This window comes from Melospiza georgiana, chromosome 24 (genome assembly GCF_028018845.1).
Source record: "Melospiza georgiana isolate bMelGeo1 chromosome 24, bMelGeo1.pri, whole genome shotgun sequence".
In the NCBI taxonomy this organism is placed as follows: domain Eukaryota; kingdom Metazoa; phylum Chordata; class Aves; order Passeriformes; family Passerellidae; genus Melospiza; species Melospiza georgiana.
In genome coordinates this window covers 6,869,692-6,894,828 of record NC_080453.1, presented here as the reverse complement: position 1 = coordinate 6,894,828, position 25,137 = coordinate 6,869,692, and the positions used below count along the sequence as shown (strand labels likewise).

At 60.3% G+C, this 25,137-nt stretch overlaps 2 protein-coding genes across 4 annotated transcripts in view; both read right to left on the bottom strand.

The window, feature by feature from the left end:
- Positions 1–7,484: 7,484 nt before the first annotated feature.
- SMIM12 (small integral membrane protein 12) lies at positions 7,485–8,451 on the bottom strand. The gene is made up of 2 exons (XM_058040301.1): positions 7,948–8,451; positions 7,485–7,810 (listed from the first exon to the last, which is right to left on the bottom strand). The coding sequence occupies exon 1, from the start codon at positions 8,362–8,364 to the stop codon at positions 8,086–8,088; it is 279 nt and encodes a 92-aa protein (XP_057896284.1). The 5' UTR covers positions 8,365–8,451; the 3' UTR covers positions 7,485–7,810; positions 7,948–8,085.
- Positions 8,452–9,672: 1,221 nt separating this feature from the next.
- DLGAP3 (DLG associated protein 3) overlaps positions 9,673–25,137 on the bottom strand; it is a 30,423-nt gene continuing 14,958 nt past the window's right edge. For 2 of the 3 annotated variants that reach the window (XM_058040113.1, XM_058040114.1), the window contains exons 2-12: positions 21,878–21,959; positions 18,211–19,309; positions 17,059–17,261; positions 16,368–16,482; positions 16,035–16,269; positions 15,213–15,553; positions 15,020–15,105; positions 12,684–13,108; positions 12,352–12,443; positions 12,023–12,166; positions 9,673–11,672 (exon numbers count right to left, since the gene is read on the bottom strand). In XM_058040113.1, coding sequence (XP_057896096.1) covers positions 11,454–11,672; positions 12,023–12,166; positions 12,352–12,443; positions 12,684–13,108; positions 15,020–15,105; positions 15,213–15,553; positions 16,035–16,269; positions 16,368–16,482; positions 17,059–17,261; positions 18,211–19,254 — 2,904 coding nt within the window. In that variant the 5' untranslated portion in view covers positions 19,255–19,309; positions 21,878–21,959 and the 3' untranslated portion in view covers positions 9,673–11,453. The remainder of the gene's footprint in view (positions 11,673–12,022; positions 12,167–12,351; positions 12,444–12,683; positions 13,109–15,019; positions 15,106–15,212; positions 15,554–16,034; positions 16,270–16,367; positions 16,483–17,058; positions 17,262–18,210; positions 19,310–21,877; positions 21,960–25,137) is intronic. The other variant, XM_058040115.1, reaches the window with a different exon arrangement.

Here is a 25,137-nt window from a genome sequence, read left to right as displayed (position 1 = left end):
CGCCGGGCTGGCCCCGGCCTGCAGGGGGACGTTCCTCGCTCCCTTGTGCCTGCAGAGGTGCTGGCTGTGGGCAGGCAGCTGCCTCCTGCCCGGTTCTGTGCCGTACACATTCCCCTCTGGAGGCTCCAGAGACCTGCCCGCCCGGGGACTGGGATGGGATGCTCAGGCCGTGGAGCTCTCGCCGGTTTTCCCCACAGACCCTGCGAGGAAGGAAACCACACGAAGTTCCCCGGGACAGCGTGTCCTGTGTGCCTGGCCGTGGGAAAGGGAGAAAGCCCTGGAGCCACGGCGTGGAACAGGCTGTCCCCAAGGCATGGCTGGAGGCTGCTGGCCATTGGGAGCTGCGGTTCAGCCAGAGCCCAGAGCCGGGAGTGCGGCCGTGGGAAGCTGCTCCTCTGCAGGCTGAGCTGGGACTGCCAGGAAAAGCTGGGCTGGGGCAGCTCTGACTGATCCTGGCCACCAGCCCCATCCCGTTCCAGCGGCCCTGGCACCTGCCCAGCGTTCGCTGCACAAGCTGCCCCCTCCCCATGGGACACGGAGGGGTTAAGCCAGCTCTGTTGTCACCAGCAGATCCCTGGGTCGATGTGGGTGACCCAGGAGTGTGAGTTCCTCCCGTCCCAGCCCTGGGCTCTTTCCCATGGGATGTGTGCCTTTAAGTTATTTTTAACCTGCTGGGCTGAGCACGGAGTTTCTGCCTTAAAGGTGCAGTTTGCAGGGACTTTGGGGGCTGTGTCCAGCCTGGCCATGTGCCTTGGAGCCCTGTGGGGTTTAGGGGGGAATCAGCCCAGCACCTGATGGTTTTGGGGTTTTTATTACTTTGCACTAGTCATCTCCTGCTGTGGGCTGAGGGGCTGGGGAGGGGGGACTGGAAGGACAAATTTGTCACAGGAGCTGTCACCCTGCCTTCCCCAGCCCACTGATGCTGTGAGAGGGGATTGTCCTGCTGTGACCAAGGGGCTGCAGGTCCTGTGTGACCCAGGGGTGAGGGTGGGGGTGGGCACTGCCCTCAGCACTGTTTCCCTTCCCCTGGCAGATTCTGTGTTGCATTCTTGTTGAATAAAGTTGGATGAATGAGAAAAGGTGAAGGAGGTGTGACTGTGCTTCCTGCTGCCTCTGGGAGGGCAGGTGAGGGTTTGGGGCTGAGGGAGGGGGAAATGCCATCCTTCACTGGGGTGAAGGGGGAAGTGAACACCCAGCTGTGCTGTGGGTGCCACTCACCCACTGAAAGCACAACCCTCCCTCCCTGCTGCGGCCTCCTGTCCCCCTGAGGCCAGCCTCAACTCAGGGTTTTGACAGAACTGTCACGTCCCAGGCTCGTGGTGGCCCAAAGCAGAGCTCAGCCCCTCTCCCTCCACTGCAGATAAACCCAGCAGAGGCCATGGAGCTGCTCGTGGCTGCATAATAGGTGGAAATGAGCCACAGATAAAGGCACACAATGTGGCTGGGGCTGTTGTTTAGTTTCCCCAGCCAAGCCAGGCCAGAGCAGAGCCTGCTCTGTATCAAGGGCCTCTCTAGTGAGGGTGGGACAGGCTAAAAATACCCTGGAGAAAATGAAATATGGGTGATATGGGGCAGTGTCACTGCCATTGGCCACTGGAGGAAATGAGGAGGGAGGCACCCAGCTGAGCTGCCCTTGGGCTGGGAGCCGAGCCCACCCTTGCCTTCCTCCCTGCTGAGGATGAGGGGGGTGAAACCCCTTGGGGTGGGGGTCTGGGCACATCAACAGCTCCCAGAACTTCCCTGTGCCCTCCTGGAGGAGCCTGGGGTAGATCTGCTGTGGGAGGACCCTGCCCTGCAGTTTGCAGGGACTTTGGGGAGCTGTATCCAGCCTGGCCATGTGCCTTGGAGCCCCATTTAGGGGTTTAGCGAGGAATCAGCCCAGCACCTGATAGTTTGGGGGTTTTTTTGGGTATTTTTTACTTTGCACTAGTCATCTCCTGCTGTGGGCTGAGGGGCTCTGGAGGGACCTTGCCCTGTTGCCCATGTGGGACCTGCCAGGCCACCCCAGCACAATGAGGGCCACATCCCCGTGCTCGCCAGGAACCAGCAGAGCTCTGGGGGCAGCAGCCTGGGGTGCTGGGTCAGGAGGAAAGGAGTGAAAGAGAACAGAGCAGCCATGCCATGTTTACCCACCACAGCGTCCCCAGGTCACCTCCCCTCTCCCAGACTCCTGTTTTTGTTGGCACAGAGGGAGCATCACGCTTTTCCTAGCTACCCTGCAAGGTGAAAAACAAGACAGCCGAGACCCCCCTTTCCCTCGCCTGGATTTGCAGTGCCCCGGCGCTGCACAAACACAGCTCCGTGTCCCACCATTGTTCCCGTGTTGTGACAAAGTGCCTCGGGGCAGCTGCACTGACCCCCCAGCCGCCGGGACGTGCTGCCAACAACAACAGCGAGGGGTTTTACCTGCGGGCCGGGCTGGGGAGGGGGCAGCAGCGGGGCTGGGGCTGGCAGCAGCCTCGCAGAAGGGTGGGCGGGCAGCCCTTAGGCAAATAAAAGTTTGGAGCTGATAAGAGGCCAGGCTGAGCGCTTTGGCACAGCCCGGGGACAGAGAGTGGCCAGACAGGCATTTCTCACACCTCCACACTCCCTCCTGAGTAAACAGCTCCCTCCGGTCCCTTGTGGGAACGGCACTCGCTCCCCCAACAGCCGGCCCTGGATGATGATGCTGAGCCCCATGTTGGCACAGTGAGGGGCTCCCATGGGCACCCCCAGAGTTAGGAAACACTGTGAGGCAGCTCTGCCAGTCCTGGAGGGACCACACACTCCCAGTTCCAGAACCCCAGTTCCTGCTGGGGATGTTGGTCTGACACCAGTCACAGTCCCCAGGAGCCCTGGGGCTCCTCTGCAGGGAGCTTTCTGACCAGGTTTCTGACCAGTCCATGCCAGGCACCCTGCTCAGCTCTGCCATGCCTGGGACAGAGGGCTGTCCTGCCTGAGAGGCTCTGCTGGCCAAGGAGTTTATTTTTAACCTTTCCCAGCATACAGCAAACAGCAAGTGTCTAAATCTGACCCACTCAGGAAGAGCCGAGGTGGGAGCAGAATCACAGCTGAGGGGAAAGAAGGGCAGAGAGCTGGGCAGGAGGGTGCCAGGCAGGGCCACAGCGTGGCCACACGTGCCCACAGAGCCCTGTCACTGCCCACGTGTGTCCTCAGGGGCAGTGGCAGCAGTCAGGAGCATCCTCCCAGGCCAGGCACAGAGCCCTGACCCCAGCACTCTGTGCCCACCACTGGGGCAACCCCAAACCAGGAATAACCCTGCCCTTTCCAATGGTGCACAGTGAAGGAAAAGCAAACCCCACGGTGCTCCCTTCCTCCCTGAGTTATATTATATTTATGTAACTCGGGGGGTTATATTTAGCCCTCCACTAGGGTCCCTTCCATGCACGGGCATGGCAGACAATGCAGCCCAGTGTGAGAACTGCAGGAGGGAGGAAATGCACTCAATAGCTGCATCCTGACATTGTCACTCACCCCCAGCCATTTCCTCGTGTGGAGGCACCACGACAGCAGTGCCCAGCACCCTGTGCCCACCCTGGCATGGCTCCTAACCCTGCCAGCAGCTCAGGGCATCATTCTGATGCAACACCAGGCAAGCAGAGGCTGCTGCCAGCAGAGCCAGGGGCTTTTTGTGGCATGGCAAGATCCACGTGGCCTAAAAACAAGGACCCACAGTGGTCCTGGAGTGTTGGGGAAGGGAATCAAGCCTGAGCTGTACCTGCAGGAAGATCCATTGATCCCCTCCTTGGGGATTGATGGGAAGGGAATGGGAAGGGAATGGGAAAGGAATGGGAAGGGAACACATTCCCCTGTAGCTGAATGGGAAGGGAACACGTTCCCCTGCAGCTGAATGGGAAGGGAACAGGTTCCCCTATAGCTGAATAGGAAGGGAACACGTTCCCCTGCAGCTGAATGGGAAGGGAACAGGTTCACCTATAGCTGAATGGGAAGGGAACACATTCCCCTGCAGCTGAATGGGAAGGGAACATGTTCCCCTATAGCTGAATAGGAAGGGAACACGTTCCCCTGCAGCTGAATGGGAAAGGAACACGTTCCCCTATAGCTGAATGCAAAGGGAACACGTTCCCCTATAGCTGAATGGAAAGGAAACACGTTCCCCTGCAGCTGAATGGGAAGGGAACAGGTTCCCCTGCAGCTGAATGGGAAGGGAACACGTTCCCCTATAGCTGAATGTGAAGGGAGCATGTTCCCCTGCAGCTGAATGGGAAGGGAACAGGTTCCCCTATAGCTGAATGGAAAGGGAACACGTTCCCCTATAGCTGAATGGAAAGGAAACACGTTCCCCTATAGCTGAATAGGAAGGGAACATGTTCCCCTGCAGCTGAATGGGAAGGGAACACGTTCCCCTGCATCTGTCCCCAGCTATGGCTCAAGGGATGTGACTTGGTGCAGAGCAGAGCTGCTCCTCTCCCACGGCACTTCAGGCCCTTTCTGGCCACAGAAGGAGCCTCCAGGAGCAGCATGGAGGGAGCCATAGCAGGAAGCGAGACGTGGAGGCTGGGAAAGACTTGGCTGCTCTCAGGAAAAGGGCAAATCCAGAGCCTGGGAAAAGCCTGGGCTGGGAGGGAGGAGCAGAAGTCCCCAGGGGCTGTGGGACACACGCTGAGGGATGTTTCATTTGCACTCCAGCACAGTTGGGGTGAGCACCCGCCGTGCCCCGGGGCTGTGGGGACACCGTGCTGTGGGAAGGTCTGGGTGTCCCAGGGTCACCCCACTGGGGGCATGTCCAGGGTGTCCTGGGGCCACTGCACTGCACCAGGATGGGACAGCAGAGTGTGAGCCCCTGCCAGCCCCTGCTCCTCTCCTCCCAAAGCATCATCACTGCAGGCCTTGCAGGAAGGGCCCGGATGGCCTTGGGACATCCCTGTCACAGACATCTTTTATGGAAAATCCTTTCCTTAGGATTTTTCCTCCTGAGAAGCTGAAAGGCCTCAGGAAAAAAAATGTAAACATTGATTATCTGCTGCTGTGGAATGCAACAGGTGCATCTGTGATTGGTCTCATGTTTCTAATTAATGGCCAATCATAGCCCAGATGGCTCGGACAGAGAGCCCAAGCCACAAACCTGTGTTATTCATTCTTTCTTTTTCTATTCTTAGCCCGCCTTCTGATGAAATCCTTTCTTCTATTATTTTAGTATAGTTTTAATATAATATATATCATAAAATAATCAATCAAGCCTTCTGAAACATGGAGTCAGATCCTCGTCTCTTCCCTCATCCTCAGACCCCTGTGAACACGGTCACACATCCCTGTGCCAGCAGAGAGTCACCTCATCCCCAGCTGGAGCATCCCTGCTCTGACCTAACCGGACATCCAGAGCAGCCATCCAGGTGTGCCGGATGGCCGGGGGGATGTCACTGTCCTCCAGGCACAGCAGCTGTCCCAGTCCCCTCGGTGAGCTGGGGCACAGCTCGCTGCCAGCATCCTGCCTGAGGAAACCACCTCTCATGAACTGCTCACGATGGAATCCAGGAGCAATGCAGGACCTGGGCAGGACAGGGGGTCCGTGGGGAAGCTGCAGCTGCCCTCAGGCCATGCCAAAAGCACTGCAGCCAGCCTGACCCCCTGGTTGTAGATGATAACGATCGCTATTCAGCCTAGGTGGGAGATGGAAGAACAGGCTAGGATTTTTCGGATTTGTGTTTGGTTGAGTCCCATTCATCCTCCCAGGGCTGCTGAGAGGATAGCTAGGATAGTTAGGAGCCTGGGGCATGGCCATCACAGGCTGGGCTGGGACTGGGAGTACTTGTGGCTGCTGGATTCAACCCCTGATCCATGGAACAGTGCAGTCATGGATGCAGGGACATCCCTGAAGCTGGACAGGCCTGGAGGATGCTCTCACACCAAACACTGCCCTCCTGGCCAGGCATGGGACTCCTTGCCTGTGGACAGGCTCACTGCAGGCAGGGCCTCCACAGCAGCCTGGACCACGAACCCCCTGCACCAGCCCGAGCATTTGCACGTCAGTGGCTGTGAGCAGGGTTTTACCATAATGGCTTATTCAGCAAAGCTTCCTCTGGCTCTTCGTCAGGGCTGCTCACCCTAGCCCTGAGAGCTGCCCGCTCCTATTCTTGTCCCGCCGGCACTTCCCAAGCGGCACATTGTTGGGATTCAATGGGAGGAAGGGTGGGTTTACAGCACTGGAGGCTTAGGAGAAAAGGCAGCGAGTCTGGGAAGCTGCTTCACCCCTGTCCCAGCGCCTGCGGGAATGCACAGAGCTGCAGCGGGATGGACGGGTGTCCCCACACACATGGAAAACAGCTGGAGTGCCCCAGGCAGGGATGGGAGCAGGGCAGGGGCTGCCAGCCAGGTGCCACCAATGCCCAAGCTGTCACCGACAGGGCTCAGTCCTTGCCCCGTGCTGGAGCAGCCTCCCCACCGACACTGCATGGGGCAGGAAATGGGGCAGCGAGGCCCCCCCAAAGGCCGATTGTGCCCCGGCCCTGGGAACGAGGGGATCAATGGGCTGTAAACAGCCGGGGGAGCCGCTCCGGCGCGGGGTGAACAAAGGCATTTCACAGACAGCTTCCGAGCTGGTCCCAGCTGGGAGAAGGAACAGGAGCATTCCCACCCCAGCACACAATAGGGAACAGCCGTCACCCCACAGCCCGGCTGGGAAAGCAGGAGACAAAGGGGAAGGGGCTGCTTCAGGGGACAGCGCCAGCCTGCCAGGGGGACAACGTGGTGGGCACTGGCGGGAGGTGGCAGTGGCACAGGGCAGGGACAGGCTCTAAATCACAGCCAGGCTCCTCCTGCACCTTCTGCCGAGGCTCAGCGGCCCTCGCAGCAAAGGTCAGAGTGCTCCATGATCCCAGCCAGGCCAGGCCAGCAGCTCGGGCAGCAAACAGAGCCGGGAGCAGGGCACTAAAGCTGTCAGCGGGGCAGGAATGGCCCCGGGGCACGGCACAGCGCGGTGTGAACGCTCACTGCCTGCTGACCCCGGCGCTCGTACCGGCACGGCAGATTTATCGTCCCCGGGAGGGGAAGGCCGGGCCGGGGCAGAACCGGGGCCTTGCTCAGGCACCACGGGAAAAAACAAGGCAGGAGGCAGCGATAACCCCGGCCCTGGCCCTGCTCAGGCAGCTCTGGCTGCGGTCTGTTTTTTTGGAGGGGACACCAGCCAGTGCCTGCTGCCAGCCTCTCCCTGCTCAAACCCCAGTGGGATCCCTGTCCCCTGGGACCCCACCCTGTGCTGTCACAGCCCTTCTCCTCCAGATAAAGAGGTCAAACGGAAGCAGATGACGCAGCTGGGGGAGCTGGGAGGGCGGCACAGCCACAGCACAGGCTGGGAATTGGATGCCTCCTTCTCCTTCCTGCCCACCACCCTGCTGCCGGTGCCCAGCCAAGCACAGCAATGGCATTTGTCCCACTGCAGTAGCTGTTTTTGAACACACAGGGAGCAGAGACATTCCCTGAGACAGGGATGGGGCTGTGCTGATGCAGGAGACACAGAGGCCCGAGAACTGACAGAAGTTTATTGTGCAGAGGGCAGAGATCTCCCCATTCCCAACACATCGCCTCGCTCAGAGCACCACAAGGGAGCAGGACCAAGACTTTCAGCTCCCCCTGTCACCGTTCCTGGGTGGGATGATGCAGGAGGGGATCCCCAGAGAGCTCCATGGCTGCTGCAGTGCATTGTGGCGTGGGGCTGTGTTGGGGTTCATCGAGAGCCACAGGGGATCTGGAAGCAGGGCAGCAGTTCTTCCTGTCACTAGCGGTCAGCCTGACCCCATCCCGTGGCACTCAGGTCCAAACTTCTACTTTCACACCATGGAAGAAATCAAACCTGAGGAAACACAGATGAAACCAGGCCGAGAGTGTTTTGTGGTGCAGGAGCCAGGCCTGGCGAGAGCTGAGGAGTTTCAGACTCTCTCCATCTCCACACACAGCTCCCTGCCCGCTCTGCCACCGAGCTCTGGGTACCTTGAGCAAATCCATGGGGTGGCAAACCTGACCCTCCGGTGAGGAGCAGCAGGTGCAGGAGGGAGGCTGGTGGAAGCAGTGCAGGTGTCGGGGGAGTCCCCAGCTCCAGGGCACCGCCTTTGCCCAAATCACCCTTTATTAACTCTTTTCGGCCCGGTTCCTGTTGAGCACGGCCCGAGGGGCGAACTCCAGCTTGTCCTTCAGGCTCACCACCTTGGTCAGGTCCTCGCCCGCGATCTCCTGCAGCTTGCGGTCCTCCCGCTGCTCCGAGATGCTTTTCTCCTCCTGGGCCGTGGCCGGGGGGTCTCCGCGCAGGAACCACTCCAGCTGGGAGCCCACCAGCCCCACCACGAAGGCCACCGGGAAGGTGACGTACGGGGCCTTGGAGCGCACGGCCGCCCACAGCACGGACCACATGCCTGCCGGCGGCGGTCACCGGCCGGCCTTCAGCAATGGCCGCAGGGAATGGGGACCCGCGTGGGCCGCGCAGGGACCCCCGCCCGGCCCCGCTCAGCCGGGCCCAGCCCCGGCCCCGGTCCCGCTCACCCGGGCCCGGCCCCGCCCGTTCCGGTCACGGCCGTGAGGGGGCGGCGGGGCGGGGCTGCCCCCTGGCGGACAGAGAGGGAAACGCAGCGCTGGAGGAGCGACAGCGGCTGGGGACACGGGGGGACACAGAAGGGGACACGGGGCGGACACGGGGGGGAATCGTGAGGGGACACCGGGGGGGACATCCGGACACATGAGGGGACCGGGGAGGATACGGAGAGGAATCATGGGGGACACGTGGGGACACAGGGGGGACACGGGGGAGACACCGAGGGGGGAATCATGGGGGGACAAGGAGGGGAACACGAAGGGGACCCGGGAGGGAGGACACGGGGGGACCCGGTGGGGGAATCATGGGGGACACGGGGGGACAATGGAGGGGGCATGAGGGGACACAGGGGGCACACGGAGGGACACCGAGGGAGGAGCCATGGTGGGGGACACGGAGGAGACATGAGGGGGACGGGGGGACGCCGGGGGGGAATCATGGGGGACACCGAGGAGGACACTGCGATGACACTGAAGGGAAGAAGATTGAGGGACGCAGAGGGGCACGAGGAGGAGTCATGGGAAATATGTGGGGGGATAGTGAGGGGGAATCATGGGGGGACACGGGGGGAACACGAAGGGGAGCATGGAAGGGACGTGATGGGGAGTCATCAGGGGAGAAGGAGGAATACACAAGGGGGGAACATGGAGGGGAGCCATGCAGGGGACAAGGGGTGTCACAGGGAGACACCCACAGGGCGAGACCCCCGGGGAGAGTCACAGGGTGTCACCCATGGGGGGACACACAGGGAGGAGCCCCAGGGGAGACCCAGGGACGATTCGGGGAGAGACAAGCACAAATCACAGAGAGTGTCTTGGCCACGGGGAGATGGAGTCATGCAGGAGTCACGAGGAGTGTCACAGCGAGACACCCACGGGGGTGTCACAGGGGAGACTCACGTGGGGAGTCACAGGGAGAGAAAAACCCACAGGGAGAGAAACACCCACAGGGGGACATCCACGGGGACAGACTCAGAAGCAGAGACCCTGCTGGAAGAGACCTGTGGGAGGTTTCCATGGGGAGATCCACGAGGAGACCTGCAGAAACCCCTCTCCCACCCCATGATCACCAATTTCCACCCCACACCCGTGCCTTTCCCATCCCTCGGACACAAAAGGAGGGGAGACAGCTGAAAGGCGAGCCCGGTGCCGGCCATGTCCCCGCAGGGAAGTGGCCGCTGGCCCGGAGTAACCAAAGTCATCTTTATTAATTGCGGCGGTTCGTTACAATAAAAAGGGAGCCACGTGTCACGGTCACTGCACGGCGCTGGCCGGGGCGGGGGCCGGGGGGCCCTTCCCAGGCACATCCCTAAATTGGGGGTGCAGGGGGAGTGGGGTGGGGAAGGGCTTTGTGGGCGCTGCCGTCACGGAGGTGTTTAGCACCGACGGACCCCCAGGAGCGAGGGACCCCCAGCCAGGTGTCCCCCAGCTGCCTCTGTCCCCACCGCCCTGCCTGAGGGCCTGGGCGAGGCTTGGCCCCAGATTTCGGGAGGTTTGGCCCCAGATTTCGGGAGCTACCTGGCACCCACTGGCCCTGCCCTGGGGGTGGCTGGTGATGCTGCGTGGGGCTGCTGGCGCGGCAGAGGGAGGGACAGCGGTGGGATTTTCCCCCCTCTGCCACCGAAAGGGACACTGAGGGGGGGACAGGATTGTGGGGGACGGGGTTAAGGACAGGGGTGAGGCAGATGCAGCCTCCTGCCCCACCACGCTGCTCTGCCCTGGAGGGAGCTCTCCACCCTGTTCCTGGCTCTGTGCACAGTGATGGGGGAGCTGGGAACAGCCACATCCCAGGGTGTCCCTTGGCCCTGAGAGGCATCAGGTAGGTGACAGCCCTATCCTGGGGTGTCCCACCCCACAGGGCTCCAGGAGCTCAGGGGGAAGGGGTGTCCCCCTGAGGGCGTCTCTAACTCCACACTCTGGGACAGCTGCTGGCCATGTCCACACCCCGGTGCCACCCACTGGTGCCAAGCCCAGCGTGGTCCTTGTCACTGCAGGTGGGCTCACTGAGGAGCATCTCCCACCTGCAGCAAGGCACGGGACGGGGGACTATTGCCTGTCCCTGGCTGGTGCCACATTTCAGAGGTGCTCCTGGCCTCCAGGCTGGCAGGAGGGAAGGACGGACGGATGAGGGATGGGCTGAGGAGGAGGAGGGCTGAGCGGGAAGGGGAGAAGCGCGTGTGGCGATGCTCCGTGCGAGGGAAGCGGGGCGGCTCGCCGTGACCGGGGGGGCTCTGCTGCTCTGGCCCGTCCCACCAGGCAGGACACAGCGCTGGTCACGTGTAGTTTCTGGTTTATTCCTTGGGTTATATTTATATATGTATATAGGGGAGGGAGCCCTGGGTCCCCACGGCACCTGAGCCGCGGGCTGGGGGGAGCAGCGAGGGGACCCCTTTGTCCCCAGCACGTCCCAAAGCCTCGTCCGGCAGGGCAGGGCTGGGGGGCTGTGGCCGGGGTCAGGGCTGGGGGCCCGTCCCCGCCACACACCAGGGGATTGCACTGAGTACAGAGAGGCGGGGGGGCCTGCCTGCAGCCCCCTCCCCTCCAGCCCGGCGGGGCCAGGCGCTGGAGGTCACCTCTCTTTGGGTTGGGATGCAGGGGCGGCTGTGCAGAAGGGCTGGGGGAGAGGGAAGGGGACAGAAAGCTGGGACACAGCCCCAGGGAAGGCAGAGGGAGGGAGGGAGAGCCCCGGACCCCAGGAGAGGCTGGCAGGGGCATGCGGGCAGTGGGGGGCAAGGGGACGGGGCAGAACCGGGCTTTGCGTTCGCCCGCCGTCGGATCCACGAAAGGGCTAAGATAGAAAAGAGAGAAGCTGTGAGTGGGGCCAAGAGGTGCCCCAGGGTGTCCCCGCGGCCCCCCATCACAGTGAGCTACGGCCGCGCCGTCCAGTCCGGGTAGAAAAGCGGAGGCTGCGGTCACAGCCGGGTCTGCGCCTCGGGGATGTAGATCTCGATGCTGTCCGCGCTCTCGGTGGCCGAGCTCTGGCGGAAGGACGCGGCTCGCTTGGCTGCCAGGAGCCGCTTGCGGGCCTCCTGCCGCTGCCGGTCCACCGAGTCCAGGGAGCGCTCCTTCACCGGGTGCACCTTGGAGCGCGGCGGCTTCTTTGGTATCGGGGGAGGCACCTTCTTCTCCTCCTGCACAGACCACAGGGGCGTCAGGCCGGGACCTCCCAGGAATGGGCATCCCTATGTATCCCTATCAGCGGGCTCAAGCCATGCTGAGAGGCTCCACAGACCCTCCCACAGGTTGCAAGGCAGGGCTGCACATCCCTTTATCCACCCCGTGCCAGGACCCTGCCTGGCCCTTTGCAGTGGGAGAACAGCCCTTCTCTAGCCTCGCTTTTTCCCAGCTCTGTTTTTCAAGGGTTTGCTAAAAGCAGCCACCAGTGGGAGCCCGGCAGTGGTTTGGGTTCAGATGTGCTTGGGGATGAGGAGGGAGGAAGAGGTGACAGGTACAAGTGCCAGTGGCAGAGCCCTGCCCTCACCTTGGGCTCCATGATCTTCCACCCATTGGCCTTGAGCTGCTGGAGCTCCCCAAACTTCATGCTGACATCCTCAATGGAGAGCTGTAGGAGGTCCCAGAAGCCAGCCAGGTCTTGGAAGGTGGGCACAGGGAATGCGTTGGGATCCTGTGGGGACAGAGTGCCACTCTCATCCATCAGTGGGATGTTGGCTCTGCTGGCCATGGGGCCATCCCAGCTCCCTGTGCTGGCTCTGTGTCCAGCTGTCCTCCATGGTGGCCCATGGCTAAGAGTATGAGACACTCCCTCCCCAGCACAGCTGACCCCTGGCACGCTGCCCTGCCCGCACTCACCATGTTCTGCTGGCAGAGGCGGTAGAACTGCTGCACCTTCTGAGACATGAGGAGCTGGGCACTGCCCACCGCACTCCGGATCTTCTCCAGGACTGGGGGGGAGAGCAGACAGTCACAGGCAGCTCAGAGCCCTCCAACACACTGTGTCTCTCCTCTTCCTCATAGCCCCAGAGGGTTTTTCCCAGTGTTTCTTGCCCTCACCCAACCCCTTCAGGCTTGGCTGGGAAGATGCTCCAAGGTGTGAGCGCTGCAGGACAATGACTGTGCCCACCCAGCTCTGCAGGATCCCCAGCCCCTCCCTTTGCTGTGACACCCCACCCCAGCCGACTCACTCTCCTCGGGCAGGTCATAGTCCTCCGCCTCCCTCTCCATCTGCTGGCACCATCCCTCCATCTTCTCCACCTCAGCCTGCAGCAGTTTGATGAACCACTCCCCGTCGCGGTGGCACGGGGAGGCGCGGCCGGAGTCGGGGAGGCTGCGGGAGCCCCGCTCGATCCAGGCATCCCTCCGGGGCACCTCCACCGTGTCGTACTGCAGCTGGTAATCCTCGCGGTACGCCCACTGCCCCTGCGTGTGCACCGTCTTGTACACAGCGTACTGCCGGCCCGACTCGGGCTCCGAGGAGTGCCGCTGGAAGGGCCGCCCGAACTGCAGCGCTTTGTCCTCGGTGGCCACGGCCAGCCCGGTGAAGCCCTCGAGCTCCAGGTCCGCCTGCACGCCCGCTGTGACGCTGTTGGAGCGCTTGAAGCGCGCTCGCCTGCGGAGACAGGGAGAGTGTGGGGATCCCCACTGCCAGCAGGGATTGTCCTGTCCCCGTGAGACATAAACTTTAAGGAATTTAGAGGAGCTAAGATTTTAGTTAGAGATAAGCTTTATTTGAGTTGATTAAAATAAATGGGTAAGCCCTGATGAAGTTAAGAGTTAGTAGTCGCACCGTTGGAGCGCTTGAAGTGCGCTCGCCTGCGGAGACAAGGAGAATGTGGGGACCCTCACTGCCAGTCCCTCACTGTCCCATCCCACTGAAACATAAACTTTAAGGAATGTAGAGATTTTAGAGGAGCTAAAATTTTATTTGAGTTGATTAAAATAAATGGGTAAGCCCTGGTGAAGTTAAGAGTTAGTAGTTGCTCTAACACCGTTGGAGCGCTTGAAGTGTGCTCGCCTGCGGAGACGAGGAGAATGTGGGAACCCTCACTGCCAGTCCCTCACTCTCCCATTCTCCTGAGACATAAATTTTAAGGAATGTAGAGATTTTAGAGGAGCTAAAATTTTTTTTGAGTTGATTAAAATAAATGGGTAAGCCCTGATGAAGTTAAGAGTTAGTAGTTGCTGTGATGCTCTTGGAGCGCTTGAAGCAGAGACAGGGAGAGTGTGGGGACCCTCACTGCCAGTCCCTCACTGTCCCATCCCACTGAAACATAAACTTTAAGGAATTTAGAGGTTTTAGAGGAGCTAAGATTTTAGTTAGGGATAAGCTTCGTTGGAGTTAATTAAAATAAATGGGTAAGCCCTGATGAAGTTAAGAGTTGGTAGTTAACTGATAATTGATTGCTTGTCAGCACAATGTTTGGTTAGCTGGGTTTATGATGAAGAATATAGAAATTGATAAATAGCTTTTAGGAACATAAGACAATTGTAGGGCTCCTCTGTTCTGAAACCAATTGAAGACAGGGAGTGGGAGTTCTACCAAGGGTTCATTTGTCATATTTGCCTTGAAAAGGTAGAAAGGTCAGAATGAGGAAGACTTCATTTACTTCCTCATTTTGGGAGCCCTCCCCATGAAAAGGACCACTGACCCATTTCAAGGAACAAACTCTGCATGGTTAATAGCTTTTGAACTAATTACCATACGAAGCAGGGAAGGGGATACACCAAAGTTATGAATATGTATTTGTATTTTGGGTATTCAATACTTGTATAGATAAAAGGACTCTGCAATCACCTGTAAATTGGGGTGTGTATTTGGGAGCTATCCCCCAATAAACATACACTTTCTAACTCTAAACTGTTAGAGAGTTCTTGTCCATCACAGTTGGATATCGGTACTAGATCAATATCCATATTTTTTTAATAAATCCCCCCTGTCAGGCATGACAGTGGCAGGGGCAGGGTGAGGGACACCCACGGGTAGGATGGGGCTGGGAATGCCGGGGTGGATCCCAGAGCATTCAAGGCCACAGGCACAACCCTGAGCAGCTGCGATCTGCCAGTCCCTCATCTCCTCTGCTCTCAGCCTGTTTCCATGGCTACCAGTGCTGGACCAGGGATGGAGAGGAGCACCAGGCTGCATGGGCACCATGCCAGAGCTCCCCTCCCGCAGGCCATGCAGGTTCTGGCACACCTGGCCTTCCCATCCCAGCCAAAATGTCATGGTTAGCTACAGAAATGCCCAAAGGTTCATCTGCACCTGGTGTGGGCTCAAAGCTAAGGGCTGAGCCCAGCAGAGGAGACAGGAATAGGGCAGGAATAGGGCAGAACCTTCTCTGGGCAGCAGAGAGGACAAAGGAAAGGCCAAATCCTGCTCCAGGTGGGGGCAGCTAGCCTGGGATGGGGATGGTGCTGAGCTCTGGGGTTTCAGCCACAGAGGAGAGGGAGAAGATGCTGTGGGGTAGCAGTGGTGTGCAGGAAGCCCTCGGGAACCCAATGCCCCAGTCCTGCCATGTGGTACCTTTTGTCCTCCTCCACCTGCACCCCGATGGAGTGGAACTCCCTCTGGCTCCGGCTCTCCGTATCCGAGTCAGAGACGGCCTCAACCTGCCGAGGGGCAGAGAGAGAGCTTGGAGGGAATCCCCCAAACGCAGCGTGGCTGCTCAGCACAGCCCACACCACCGGGGCAGCCCGCGGGGAGGAGCAGAGCCCACCTGCACGCCGATGGACGGACGCCACTTCCTCTGGCGAGCCAAGCTCCGCAGCTCCTCCCGGCCTGGGATGGCCTTGATGATGAGGGTGGAGGGCTTGGGAGCGGCACGGGGCTGGACTGGGGGCAGGTCCAGGGCCACGGCCGTCACCTTGGAGCTCTCCAGGCTCTCGGCAGAGTTGCAGCGGGCCGCGGCGTCTTTGGACCAGGCGGGGCTGCGGGCGACCTCGCTGGGCAGGTAACTCTCGTGGGTGGACTCGGTGCTGCTCTGCGCCGTGACGGAGATGAGAGGTTTGGCTTTGGTTCCTGGAGGGATGGGAGGTGGAGCTTTTCTGTAACTGAAGGCTGTTGTGGGAGAGGCGCAGGATGAAAAGGCACGTGAAAACACAGACATTTGTTCATTTCCCGCCACGAACAGGGGCCCCAGGGAATTCTGCCCATCTCCTCCCACAGCATGGGCATCATGGCCCCACAGGGTTTGCCCCTAAGCTGGGTTAGATATGGGCCAGATTTCAGAGGTGCTGTTTGACCAGTTTTTGGGATTGGAAAGCACCCCAGACCCACATTGGCCACGTTGCTGCAGCACCCAGCAAGGGGCAGAGATGGGGACAGAAGGAGGGGATGGCAAATGCCTGCTGGGGACACAGAGCAGCCCCCTGACTGGGACTGGGTGACAAACAGGATGCTCACACCCTGTCCTGGGCGCTACAGGGGTCAAAGGCCAGGAGGAGGGCAGCAGCAGCCCTTGGCATGTGCTCAGATGAGCAGGCAGGGAGATGTGGGGTTCCCTCACGCGGCCAAGCCCTCACCACCCCATAGGACTCACAAGTGCTGGGCTTCAGGATGCTGCTGGTGATGGGCGGCCCAGGAGGGGCCGACATGGAGAAGAGTGAGAGACAGTCGTCGTCCTGGGAGCAGCCTGCCTGGATGGCCCGCAGGTAGCTGTGGCTCCGCATGCGGAAGCAGCCGGGCAGGTCCAGCGCCTCCACGGCTTGCGACTCCACCTCACCAAACACCGACTCGCAGACGGCCTCAAACTGGTGGTTGAGCTCGTCGTTGATCTGGGGAGAGCGGTGGGTGAGGCTGGGGCAGGGCAGGGGATGCCCAGAGTGATGCCCACCACATCCCTGCCCCGTGGAACCCGAGGCACAGAACATACCTGGCCGGTGGTGAAGGAGCGCCCGTAGCTCTGTCCCCGCGGGAGCATCCGCGGTGGCGTGCAGCAGCTGGGACAGTTACAGATATATGAATCAGAATAGTGCCTACTTGCAAACCTAATGAGAGACAGTGGGAATAGAAGGGATCGCACCAAAAGCAACACATTCCAGCAGAGCATCGGGAAACGCGGCCGCAGCGATCCTCCCGCTGGCCACTGCTCTCCCCACTCCTTACTGCCCCCAAAACTGTCACCTGCTGGAACTGGAGCACATCTCACTCATCCCCCTTTGAACATGCCTCTTCTCCCCACAATCTACATGTGGCTGCAGCAGCAGGTCCCCCCCAAAAGCCCAGCATAGCCATGTCACCCCCAGTGCCCTGACAGCGAGCAGGGACAGGGCTGGGTGCTGCCGCATTGGGGAGTGCAGCTGTGAGCAGGGAGGGTGCTGTGAGCAGGGAGGGTGCTGTGAGAGGGGGACAGTGCTGTGAGAGGGGACAGTGCTGTGAGAGGGGACAGTGCTGTGAGTGGGGACAATGCCGTGAGCAGGGAGGGTGCTGTGAGAGGGGACAGTGCTGTGAGAGGGGACAATGCCGTGAGCAGGGACATGCCACTCGTCCTCCCAGGGAGCCCTGGCCCTGGCCCCACTGCTGCCTGCAGAGCTGGGATGGGGCTGGGAGGCAGCAGCCCTTACTTGGTCCTGGCCTGGTCGGCGCTGGAGGAGCGGCGGTAGCTGTCTCGCCGCGTGGCCGCCCTGGGCAGCACTTTGGAGCTGATGTCCGAGTCGGCGCTGTCCTCATCGCCCATGGCCTTGATGTAGCTGCCGCTGCGCATCCGCCGGCACGGGATCTCCCCGTCCTTGCCCGCCGGGTACCCGCTCCACTCGTCCTGCGGCACCTGGAGCAGGAGGCAAATGTGGGAGGATGTGGCGGCCGGCGTCCCACAGGTGGGATGCAAAGCCAGGCCAAATCCAGCCCAAATCCAGCCCAAATCCAGCATGTGTGCCCTGTTCCTCTGTCCTCCCCATGCACCACAAAGATGCAGTCCCTGGGGGCTCTGACCCTTTTGGAAAGCCCCAGAAGGGACAGACCCCAGGGGCTCTGACCCTTTTGGAAAGCCCCAAAATCCAGGAGAGCAGATCCCTCCTAACAGGCACAGCTCCCCATTCCCACAGCACGGGGCGGCGCAGCAGCTCCCACCTCACGGCCCCTCTGGCAGGAGCGTCTGGGCCAAATCCCACCCATGCCAGCGCAGCACCCGCCTGACGTATCGGACACCAGTGGCACCACGTGCTGCTGACGCCAGCACCACGGGGTCCTTATAGGGCAGTGACAGGGGGACAGTGTCCCCTGGGGCCCCCAGCCAGGGTGATGGGGGCAGCACCCTGCCCCAATGCCCCCACTGCCAGCGGAGACAGGCCCCAGCCACCCCGACCATCAGCCAGCACAGCATTGCTGCTCCCTGTCTCCTTCCCCCAGGAAAGGGAGAGAAGAGTTAATTAGCTTTTAATTGGAAGGGGGGTGACCTAGAAGGGAGCCCGGTGATGAGGCAGGCAGTGGCACCCAGCCAGACACACAGGCAGGATAAAAGCAGTGAGAAGGGAGCAGACACAGGACTGCTGGTGGCCCTGAGCTGACAGAGCTGTCTGACCCCAAATGCAGCACAGGGCAGGAGGCAGCAGATGGACTTCAAGGGGACATCGGGGCCATGGGAATGGGACACAGGTGCTGGGGACACAGAGCAGAGCTGGAGCATCCCCACAGCACCCCAGGCTGCTGGATGGAGGGTCCCAGCTCAGGCTCGCCCCACAGTCACCCCAATCCCCTCATCCTGCCCAGCCCCTCACCTGCAGGTACTGGTACGCTCGGTCTTTGGCCTTTGCTTCCTGAAGCATCAAGGTCTTCTCAGTGCCGCCGGCGCTGGGATAGGCTTCACGGGCCTGGCTGACGGTCATGGTGTGCCAGGCACTCCTCTTGACCGTCTGGCCATCCAGAGACATGGACATGCCGGCACAGGCCAGGCATTTTCCTTCCCCGCCGCCCTTTAGACTCTTCAAGGTCAAGTCTCTGAAGGCACTTTCGGGAGCGTCCACGCAGTACTGGCTGCCCTGGTCGGCGGCGTGCCGGCCGGACACCATGTAGCTGCTGTCGCTGTCCAGGTTGTCGTCGGAGCTCCACCAGCCCAACATCTTGGACCGGTGCCGGGAGTCCACCTTACGGTCCTTGCTCTTGCTGCGCTTGCCGTGGCGGGACTGGTGGTGGTGGTGGTGATGGTGGTGGTGGTGGTGGTGGTGGTGGTAGCCGTCCCCGCGGCCGTCCATCTTGGCGCCGTTGTAGTCCCGCTTGGCCGGCGCCTCCAGGGAGTGGGACTTGGCGAAGAGCTTCTGGACGGAGTGGACGAGGTGGCGGATGCGGCTGGGGCTCTCGCTGCGGGGCTCGGCGCCGCCGGCCCGGGGGTACTGCAGCGTGTGGAAGCCGTCGTGGTGCAGCGGCAGCTGCTTCTCGAACTGGTCCAGCAGCGTGGGGGGCAGGCGGTTGATCTTGCTGGCGGGGTGGGCGGTCGCCATGCATTCGTCGCAGGAGTCGTAGTGCTGCTGCTGCTGCTGCTGCTGCTGCTGCTGCTGCTGCTGCTGCGCGTGATGCATCCTCGGGAAGGTGCTGCTGGCGCTGGCGGAGGGCGGCTCGCTCAGGGGCCCGCCCGGGCACTCGCTGCCCGCGCCGGGGCAGTAGGGATGCTCCAGGGAACACGGCTCGCTGGGGCTGGGCAGGTAGGGCGGCCGGCCCTCGGGGATGCAGTCGGCGGGATGCTCGCAGTTGTCAGGGATGCAGCGGCAGCGGTGGCCGGAGGAGGGCTGTGTCTGGCTACGCTCCCCATGGTAGCCCTTCATCATTTCAGCACCCACCCCATCGCCTCGGCATCTTGCCGGGATGCCCCTGCGGGCTCATCTGTGGGGAGAGGGACAAGAACAGTGTCAAGACCCCCTCTGCACACCCACAACCAGCAGAACATTGGGGGCTATCTTACAGGAACCAGCTGAGAAGGTTGGGAAGCTTCTGTGAAGTGCCAGAATCCTGGCTTTCCACATGGTGACAGGAGCACAGTGCCCACACCAGGCACCTGGGGTTACCCCCAGCTCCGGTGCTTGGAGGTGGCAAAGGCAAGGAGAAGGTGCTGCCAGCAGCCATGCAGGCAGCAGGGCCTGCAGACGGCGAGGGAGGACATGCTGCCATCAGCAGATCCTTGTTTTCTTCTGCAACACCAAATATTATGAAGCGTTTCTCCATTAGGAAGCGGCTCTGGCTGGGTTTTTCAGCCGTTGCGATTCACAGCGCCGCTAATGAGCTGCCGTGGGGTGCAGGGGGGGCCCAGCTCTGATGTCTCCATCCAGCCCCACATGGAGACCCACGATCCAGGGTTCTCCTACCCTGCAAACCCTCTGGATGGGGAGCCAGGAGCTGAGGTGGCTGTGCTGTGTGAGGGGCAGCCCCAGGAGAAAGCAGGAGGATGGACGGCGTTAAGCCAGTGCCAACCAAGCCTGAGCCACCTGCACCCATGGAGGTTTGTGTGCCTTGCAGCCCCTCAAAGGCTCCGTCTTTGGTTGGACTGTAAATGAGGAAATTACTTATTCTCCAGAGTATCTCTGCTAATTAACAGGCATCGTTAACGCTCTTGTTGTCATATTCGAGCAGGGTGCTGCAGGCAGCACGTCTCCCAGACTGGCTGCAGGGAAAGGTGACCGTGGGATGCTCCCTGTGGCTCGTGGGGATTTGACCATGGAGACTGGAAACGAGGGACACTGGGAGGGCTGGTGGGACGGGGTTGTGCCCCCAAAGAGCCCTGGAGGAGAGAGCGAATTGGGGTCCCCATGGGGTGTAGGGGTGGACAGCAATGGCATTTTGGCCCTGAGCAGCAGAGACAGCCCTGAGAACACATCTGCCCTAAGCCATCACCACCTTCCTTCCCAGCTTTTTTGAGGCTGGATGGCTCCATCCTGCTCCACTCCCCATCCTCAGATCCCGCTCCTGCTCTAACAAGGCTCCCTAATTGCTGAGCGGAAGGTGCAGCTGGTGCAGATGAATCCTCTCCCCTCCCCAGACAGCTGCTGCGGGGAGCAGGAGCAGCAGCGTGGGATGGAGCTGCCTCCCTGGCCTGGGACCGAGCAGCAGCACGGAAGGACAGACAGACAAACAGGCTCCCAGCCCAGCTCTGCCTCCGCGGGCTGAGCTATCATCTCCTGCTCGGGGAGGGAAGCTCTCAGCTGATCCAAATATTGCTGCCGCGGCGGCGAGAAGGAGTCAAAATATCTGCGGAGCCTGTCAGCACGAGCCCGCCGGGCTTTTGTGCTCGGCAGGTGCAGGAATTCAACAGAGCCGGAGCCGCGGGCGGGGCGAGGCAGCGCCGCCGCTCCCCCGCACCTGCGGAGCGCCGGCAGCGGGTGGGGACACCCGGGCTGGAGCGTCCGTGTCCCAGCTCAGCAAGGCGACACAGGCGTCTGTGCCCTGCCCAGGGACCTGCCGCGATCCCTGAGGGCAGCCTCGGGATGGAGAGAGGGTTGGGAGAGACCTTGTGGGGCTCAGAATGGGTGGCGCAGTGCAAGGTCCCCGTCCCAATGGCCATGATGGGAGATGTCGCTCCTGTCTCCTGTGCCAGGAGGGCAGTGTGGGCAGGCTGGCACATGGCACTGGGGCTGGCTCATGGGCACACGGCCGAGAGCTGGAGCTGTGTCCCTCCAAATGCACTCAGCACCTCTTGGGATGGAGGGATTTGTGCCACCAAAGCGCAGATTTAAGTCGAGGGGGAAAAACCCAGCCCAGCTGAATTTTGTGCCATTTAACACCAGGGTAATTACCACCAGTGGGAACCTACCGCCCACACAATTATGTGCTAGGATAAACTGGAAGAGCATAATTACCATTACAAATAACTCACTCCTCGCCTTTATTGCTTCCAGCCTGGAGAAACTCCCACCAGTGGCTCCCCATCACCACCTCCTCTAATGTCTCTCCCCATTTGGAGGGTCAGCACAGGGAGGAGAGGGGCTCGAGGGTCAGCACAGGGAGGAGAGGGGTTCGGAGTCCCTGGTGCTCCAGGCCATCCTGAAATTCATTCTCCTGCTTAATTTCCCATGGGAGCCCTTGGCAGAGGCAGCTCCACTTCCCAGCAGCTGCCCCATGAGATCCCTGCCTTGGAGGCAGCACCGTGCTGAGCCCCAGGGCTGCAGGGATTCAGGGCAGACCCACCAGGAGCCTGAGCTTCCCTGGGACCCCACAGCACCCAGGATCCTCCCATCCTTCCTCCAGCTCCAGGAACACCAGCGGGGATGTGAGAGGACATCAAAACCCCACCACAATGTCTGGGTCTGGCAAATCGCCCTGACACAGGGCAAGACTGGGTTTTCAACACTTCCATGTCTAACCCCAAGAGCTGGGGTTGATGGCTCTGCATTCAGGGGGTCCTGGCCCCCTGTCCTTCCCCAGCAGCCCCACCATGGGCAGCCCACGGGTGGCACTCACCGCCCGGCGCTCAGGGGGATGCTGTCCTCATGGCCTCACCAGCAGCAGCTCCTCCACGCTGGGAATCCCTGGGCCAGCAGCTCTGGGGGAGGAACAGGATGGGGATGAAGCCAGAGCAAAGGTGTCCCCCCCCAAAACCAGCCTGAGCCACCTCCCTGTGTATTTTTTATCAGCCCAGCCTTCCATCATCCCCTGAGGCCGCCCCACACCAGCGCACAACGGGGACAGCTCCGCACGGCCACGGCCACGTGTTTCACCCAGTTTAGCCCCAAAACCATCGCCAGTCCCATCCTGTTATGCAATCTCCTGCCAGCGGGTGCCAGAGCCGGCCCAGCGGCCACCTCGCCACCGACTTTGATTCGCTCCGGCTCCGGCCGCTGGCTCCACAAAGCCTCCTCCTGCCACCCCGCCTTCCCAGCGCCACCAAAGGGGCTTTATTTCCACCTTCCAGCCCGGCAGAAGTGCGAGCTCGGCCCGTTCTGCAAATTAATGCGAGGTTCTGCCAGCTTGGGTCCTGCTGGGGACCTTTACGGCTTGGGATGAAAGCGGGAGAGAACAAACACGCAGCGTGAGCGAGCTGGAGCCGGGGAAAAAAAATAAAATAAAGTGGTTTTCCCACTTAGGGGCTGAGCAAATTTGATCTACGGTCATCGTAAGAAAATAAATATGGAATACAGCCAGGTCGTTTCCACCGTGCTTTTAATCTATTTACTCTTTCCCCGCTCGTTGTAAGTGAGAAGGATTGTGGAAAGCAAACATTTTATTTTATTACTAATTGCACTGTTATTTTATGAGGCTGAATTAGTAAAATTTACACAGTCTGGAGGAAAAAAGAGGGGCTTAGTAAGAGATCACCTAATTTAGAAGAGAAAGGGGAAAGGTGAGGAAAGGGAATGGGAAAGGAAAGGGGAAAAAGAGAGGAAAAGGCAAGAGAAATGGGGGAAGGAGAAAGAGAAAAAGGGAAAGATGAGAAGGGAAAGAGGAGAACAGTGTGAGCAGGATGCAAAGATCACAGAAATACACTGGCTGCAATCAGGAAATCAAAACCAATTACTGTTAATAAAAGAAAGCAGAGCAGCTGCAGGCAGGCGCTGCCTGCAGAGGGCTGTGAGGGGCAGGATCCAACCGAGCACCGCTGGAAAAAAGGGATGAGGCAAGATTTGTTAAAAGTCATGAAAGATGAACACAAGCTGAGGATTTGCAAATATGAGTGGAGCAGGAAGTGTTTGCTGAGGCCACTGGGAAGGCCACAAAAGCCAGCACAGCTGGTTGGGACCCCAACAGGGCTGGGAGGCTCTAGCACCCCAAAAAATCCAGAAGATCCTGACATAACTGGGGGGCTCTGGCACCCTGAGGCTGGGGGCATCTCCCCTGGTTCAGCCCTGCCCTGACACATCCCTTCTCACCAAGAATGGGCACTTCCCAGGCACCAACCCCAAAATCCACGATGCCCCAGGGCTCCAGCCCAGCACAGCCACCCTGCCCCAGAGCCTGGAGGCTGAGGACAGGCCGTTCGACGGGCTGGGCACGTTATTAAGCACATGATTAATTTTGGCACCAGCCCCAGCTGCCTGACAGCTCCTTCTCCAGGGCTGAGAGAGCGAGCGCGAGAGGTGCTGCCTCTGCTGATGCAGCGGTTGGTGGGATGAAAAATCCTGCAATGCAGCACTGCTTCTTAATGAGCCATTTGTCTTTGAGTCTTCTTCACTCATTACCATGCCGGGAGAGGGATGGGAGTTGCCCCACGTCCCCATCTGAGCAATTACTCCTGGAGCAGAGCGAGGAAATACGGCCACGAGGCGCCCGCAGCTGCCAGGGATCCCGCACGGCCGCCAGCGCGGGGACTTCCCGCCACAACGGCACTGACTGTGCCTGCTGCCACCTCGGGGGGACAGGAACCCCCTCCCCGCACTGCACACACAGCCCAGGGCCACCCAGCCCCGCCCCAGACCCGATTCTCTGGGGGCAGGAGCTGCTGCGCTGGGTGTGCAAAGGAGCTGGAGCATCCTGGAGCCGCCAAGGCAAAGGAAGGAGCCTGGCATTCCATCCCTGCAAAGCCCAAAGCAGATCTTGGTGGAAGAGCCACATCTTCAAAAGCCCTTTAGGATGGGGAACTGAGAAACCACTCCAGGATGGGCCTGGCAGCAAGGTGCCAGGAAGCTGGTTGAGAAGGAAAGAGGTGGCACAGGGAATGGGAAGCTGGTACAGAAGGAAAGAGGTGGCACAGGGAATGGGAAGCTGGATGAGAAGGAAAGAGATGGCACAGGGAATGGGAAGCTGGTTGAGAAGGAAAGAGGTGGCACAAGGAATGGGAAGTTGGCTGAGAAGGAAAGAGGTGGCACAGGGAATGGGAAGTTGGTACAGAAGGAAAGAGGTGGCACAGGGAATGGGAAGTTGGTACAGAAGGAAAGAGGTGGCACAAGGAATGGGAAGATGGTACAGAAGGAAAGAGGTGGCACAGGGAATGGGAAGCTGGTTGAGAAGGAAAGAGGTGGCACAGAGAACAGGAAGCTGGTTGAGAAGAAAAGAGGTGGCACAGGGAATGGGAAGCTGGCTGAGAAGGAAAGAGGTGGCACAGGGAATGGGAAGATGGTACAGAAGGAAAGAGGTGGCACAGAGAATGGGAAGCTGGTTGAGAAGGAAAGAGGTGGCACAGGGAATGGGAAGCTGGTTGAGAAGGAAAGAGGTGGCACAGGGAATGGGAAGCTGGTTGAGAAGGAAAGAGGTGGCACAGGGAATGGGAAGTTGGTACAGAAGGAAAGAGGTGGCACAGGGAATGGGAAGCTGGTACAGAAGGAAAGAGGTGGCACAGGGAATGGGAAGCTGGATGAGAAGGAAAGAGGTGGCACAGGGAATGGGAAGCTGGATGAGAAGGAAGAGGTGGCACAGGGAATGGGCCATGGCAGCGTGCACTGGAAGGGCTGGCAGGGCTGAGAATATAGCAGCGCCATGGCACAGGCACCTCCAACCCCCACAGCAGTTCCCATCCTGCCCACAGGAGCCAGGACATGGCACAGAGGGCATCGACTGCCAGAGCTGGGACCCCACAGCCAGAGCACCAGGAGTGCACCAACAGAGCTGGGAGACCCCCATGGAGGGACCCCCAGGCCAGGCAGGGCTGCAGGGACCCCAAACCCTCCCAGCTGGCACAGGGATTGTGGGCACTGAGGCGCACAGATGGGCACCCATCAGCGGTGATGCCCACGGACAGCTGCCCTCCCATGGGCACACTGACATCTGCCCACACTGCCTGGGGCAGC

Bases quoted from the DNA above. Each gene is read 5' to 3' on its own strand.
- SMIM12 (XM_058040301.1), bottom strand. From the start codon at position 8,364: ATGTGGTCCGTGCTGTGGGCGGCCGTGCGCTCCAAGGCCCCGTACGTC.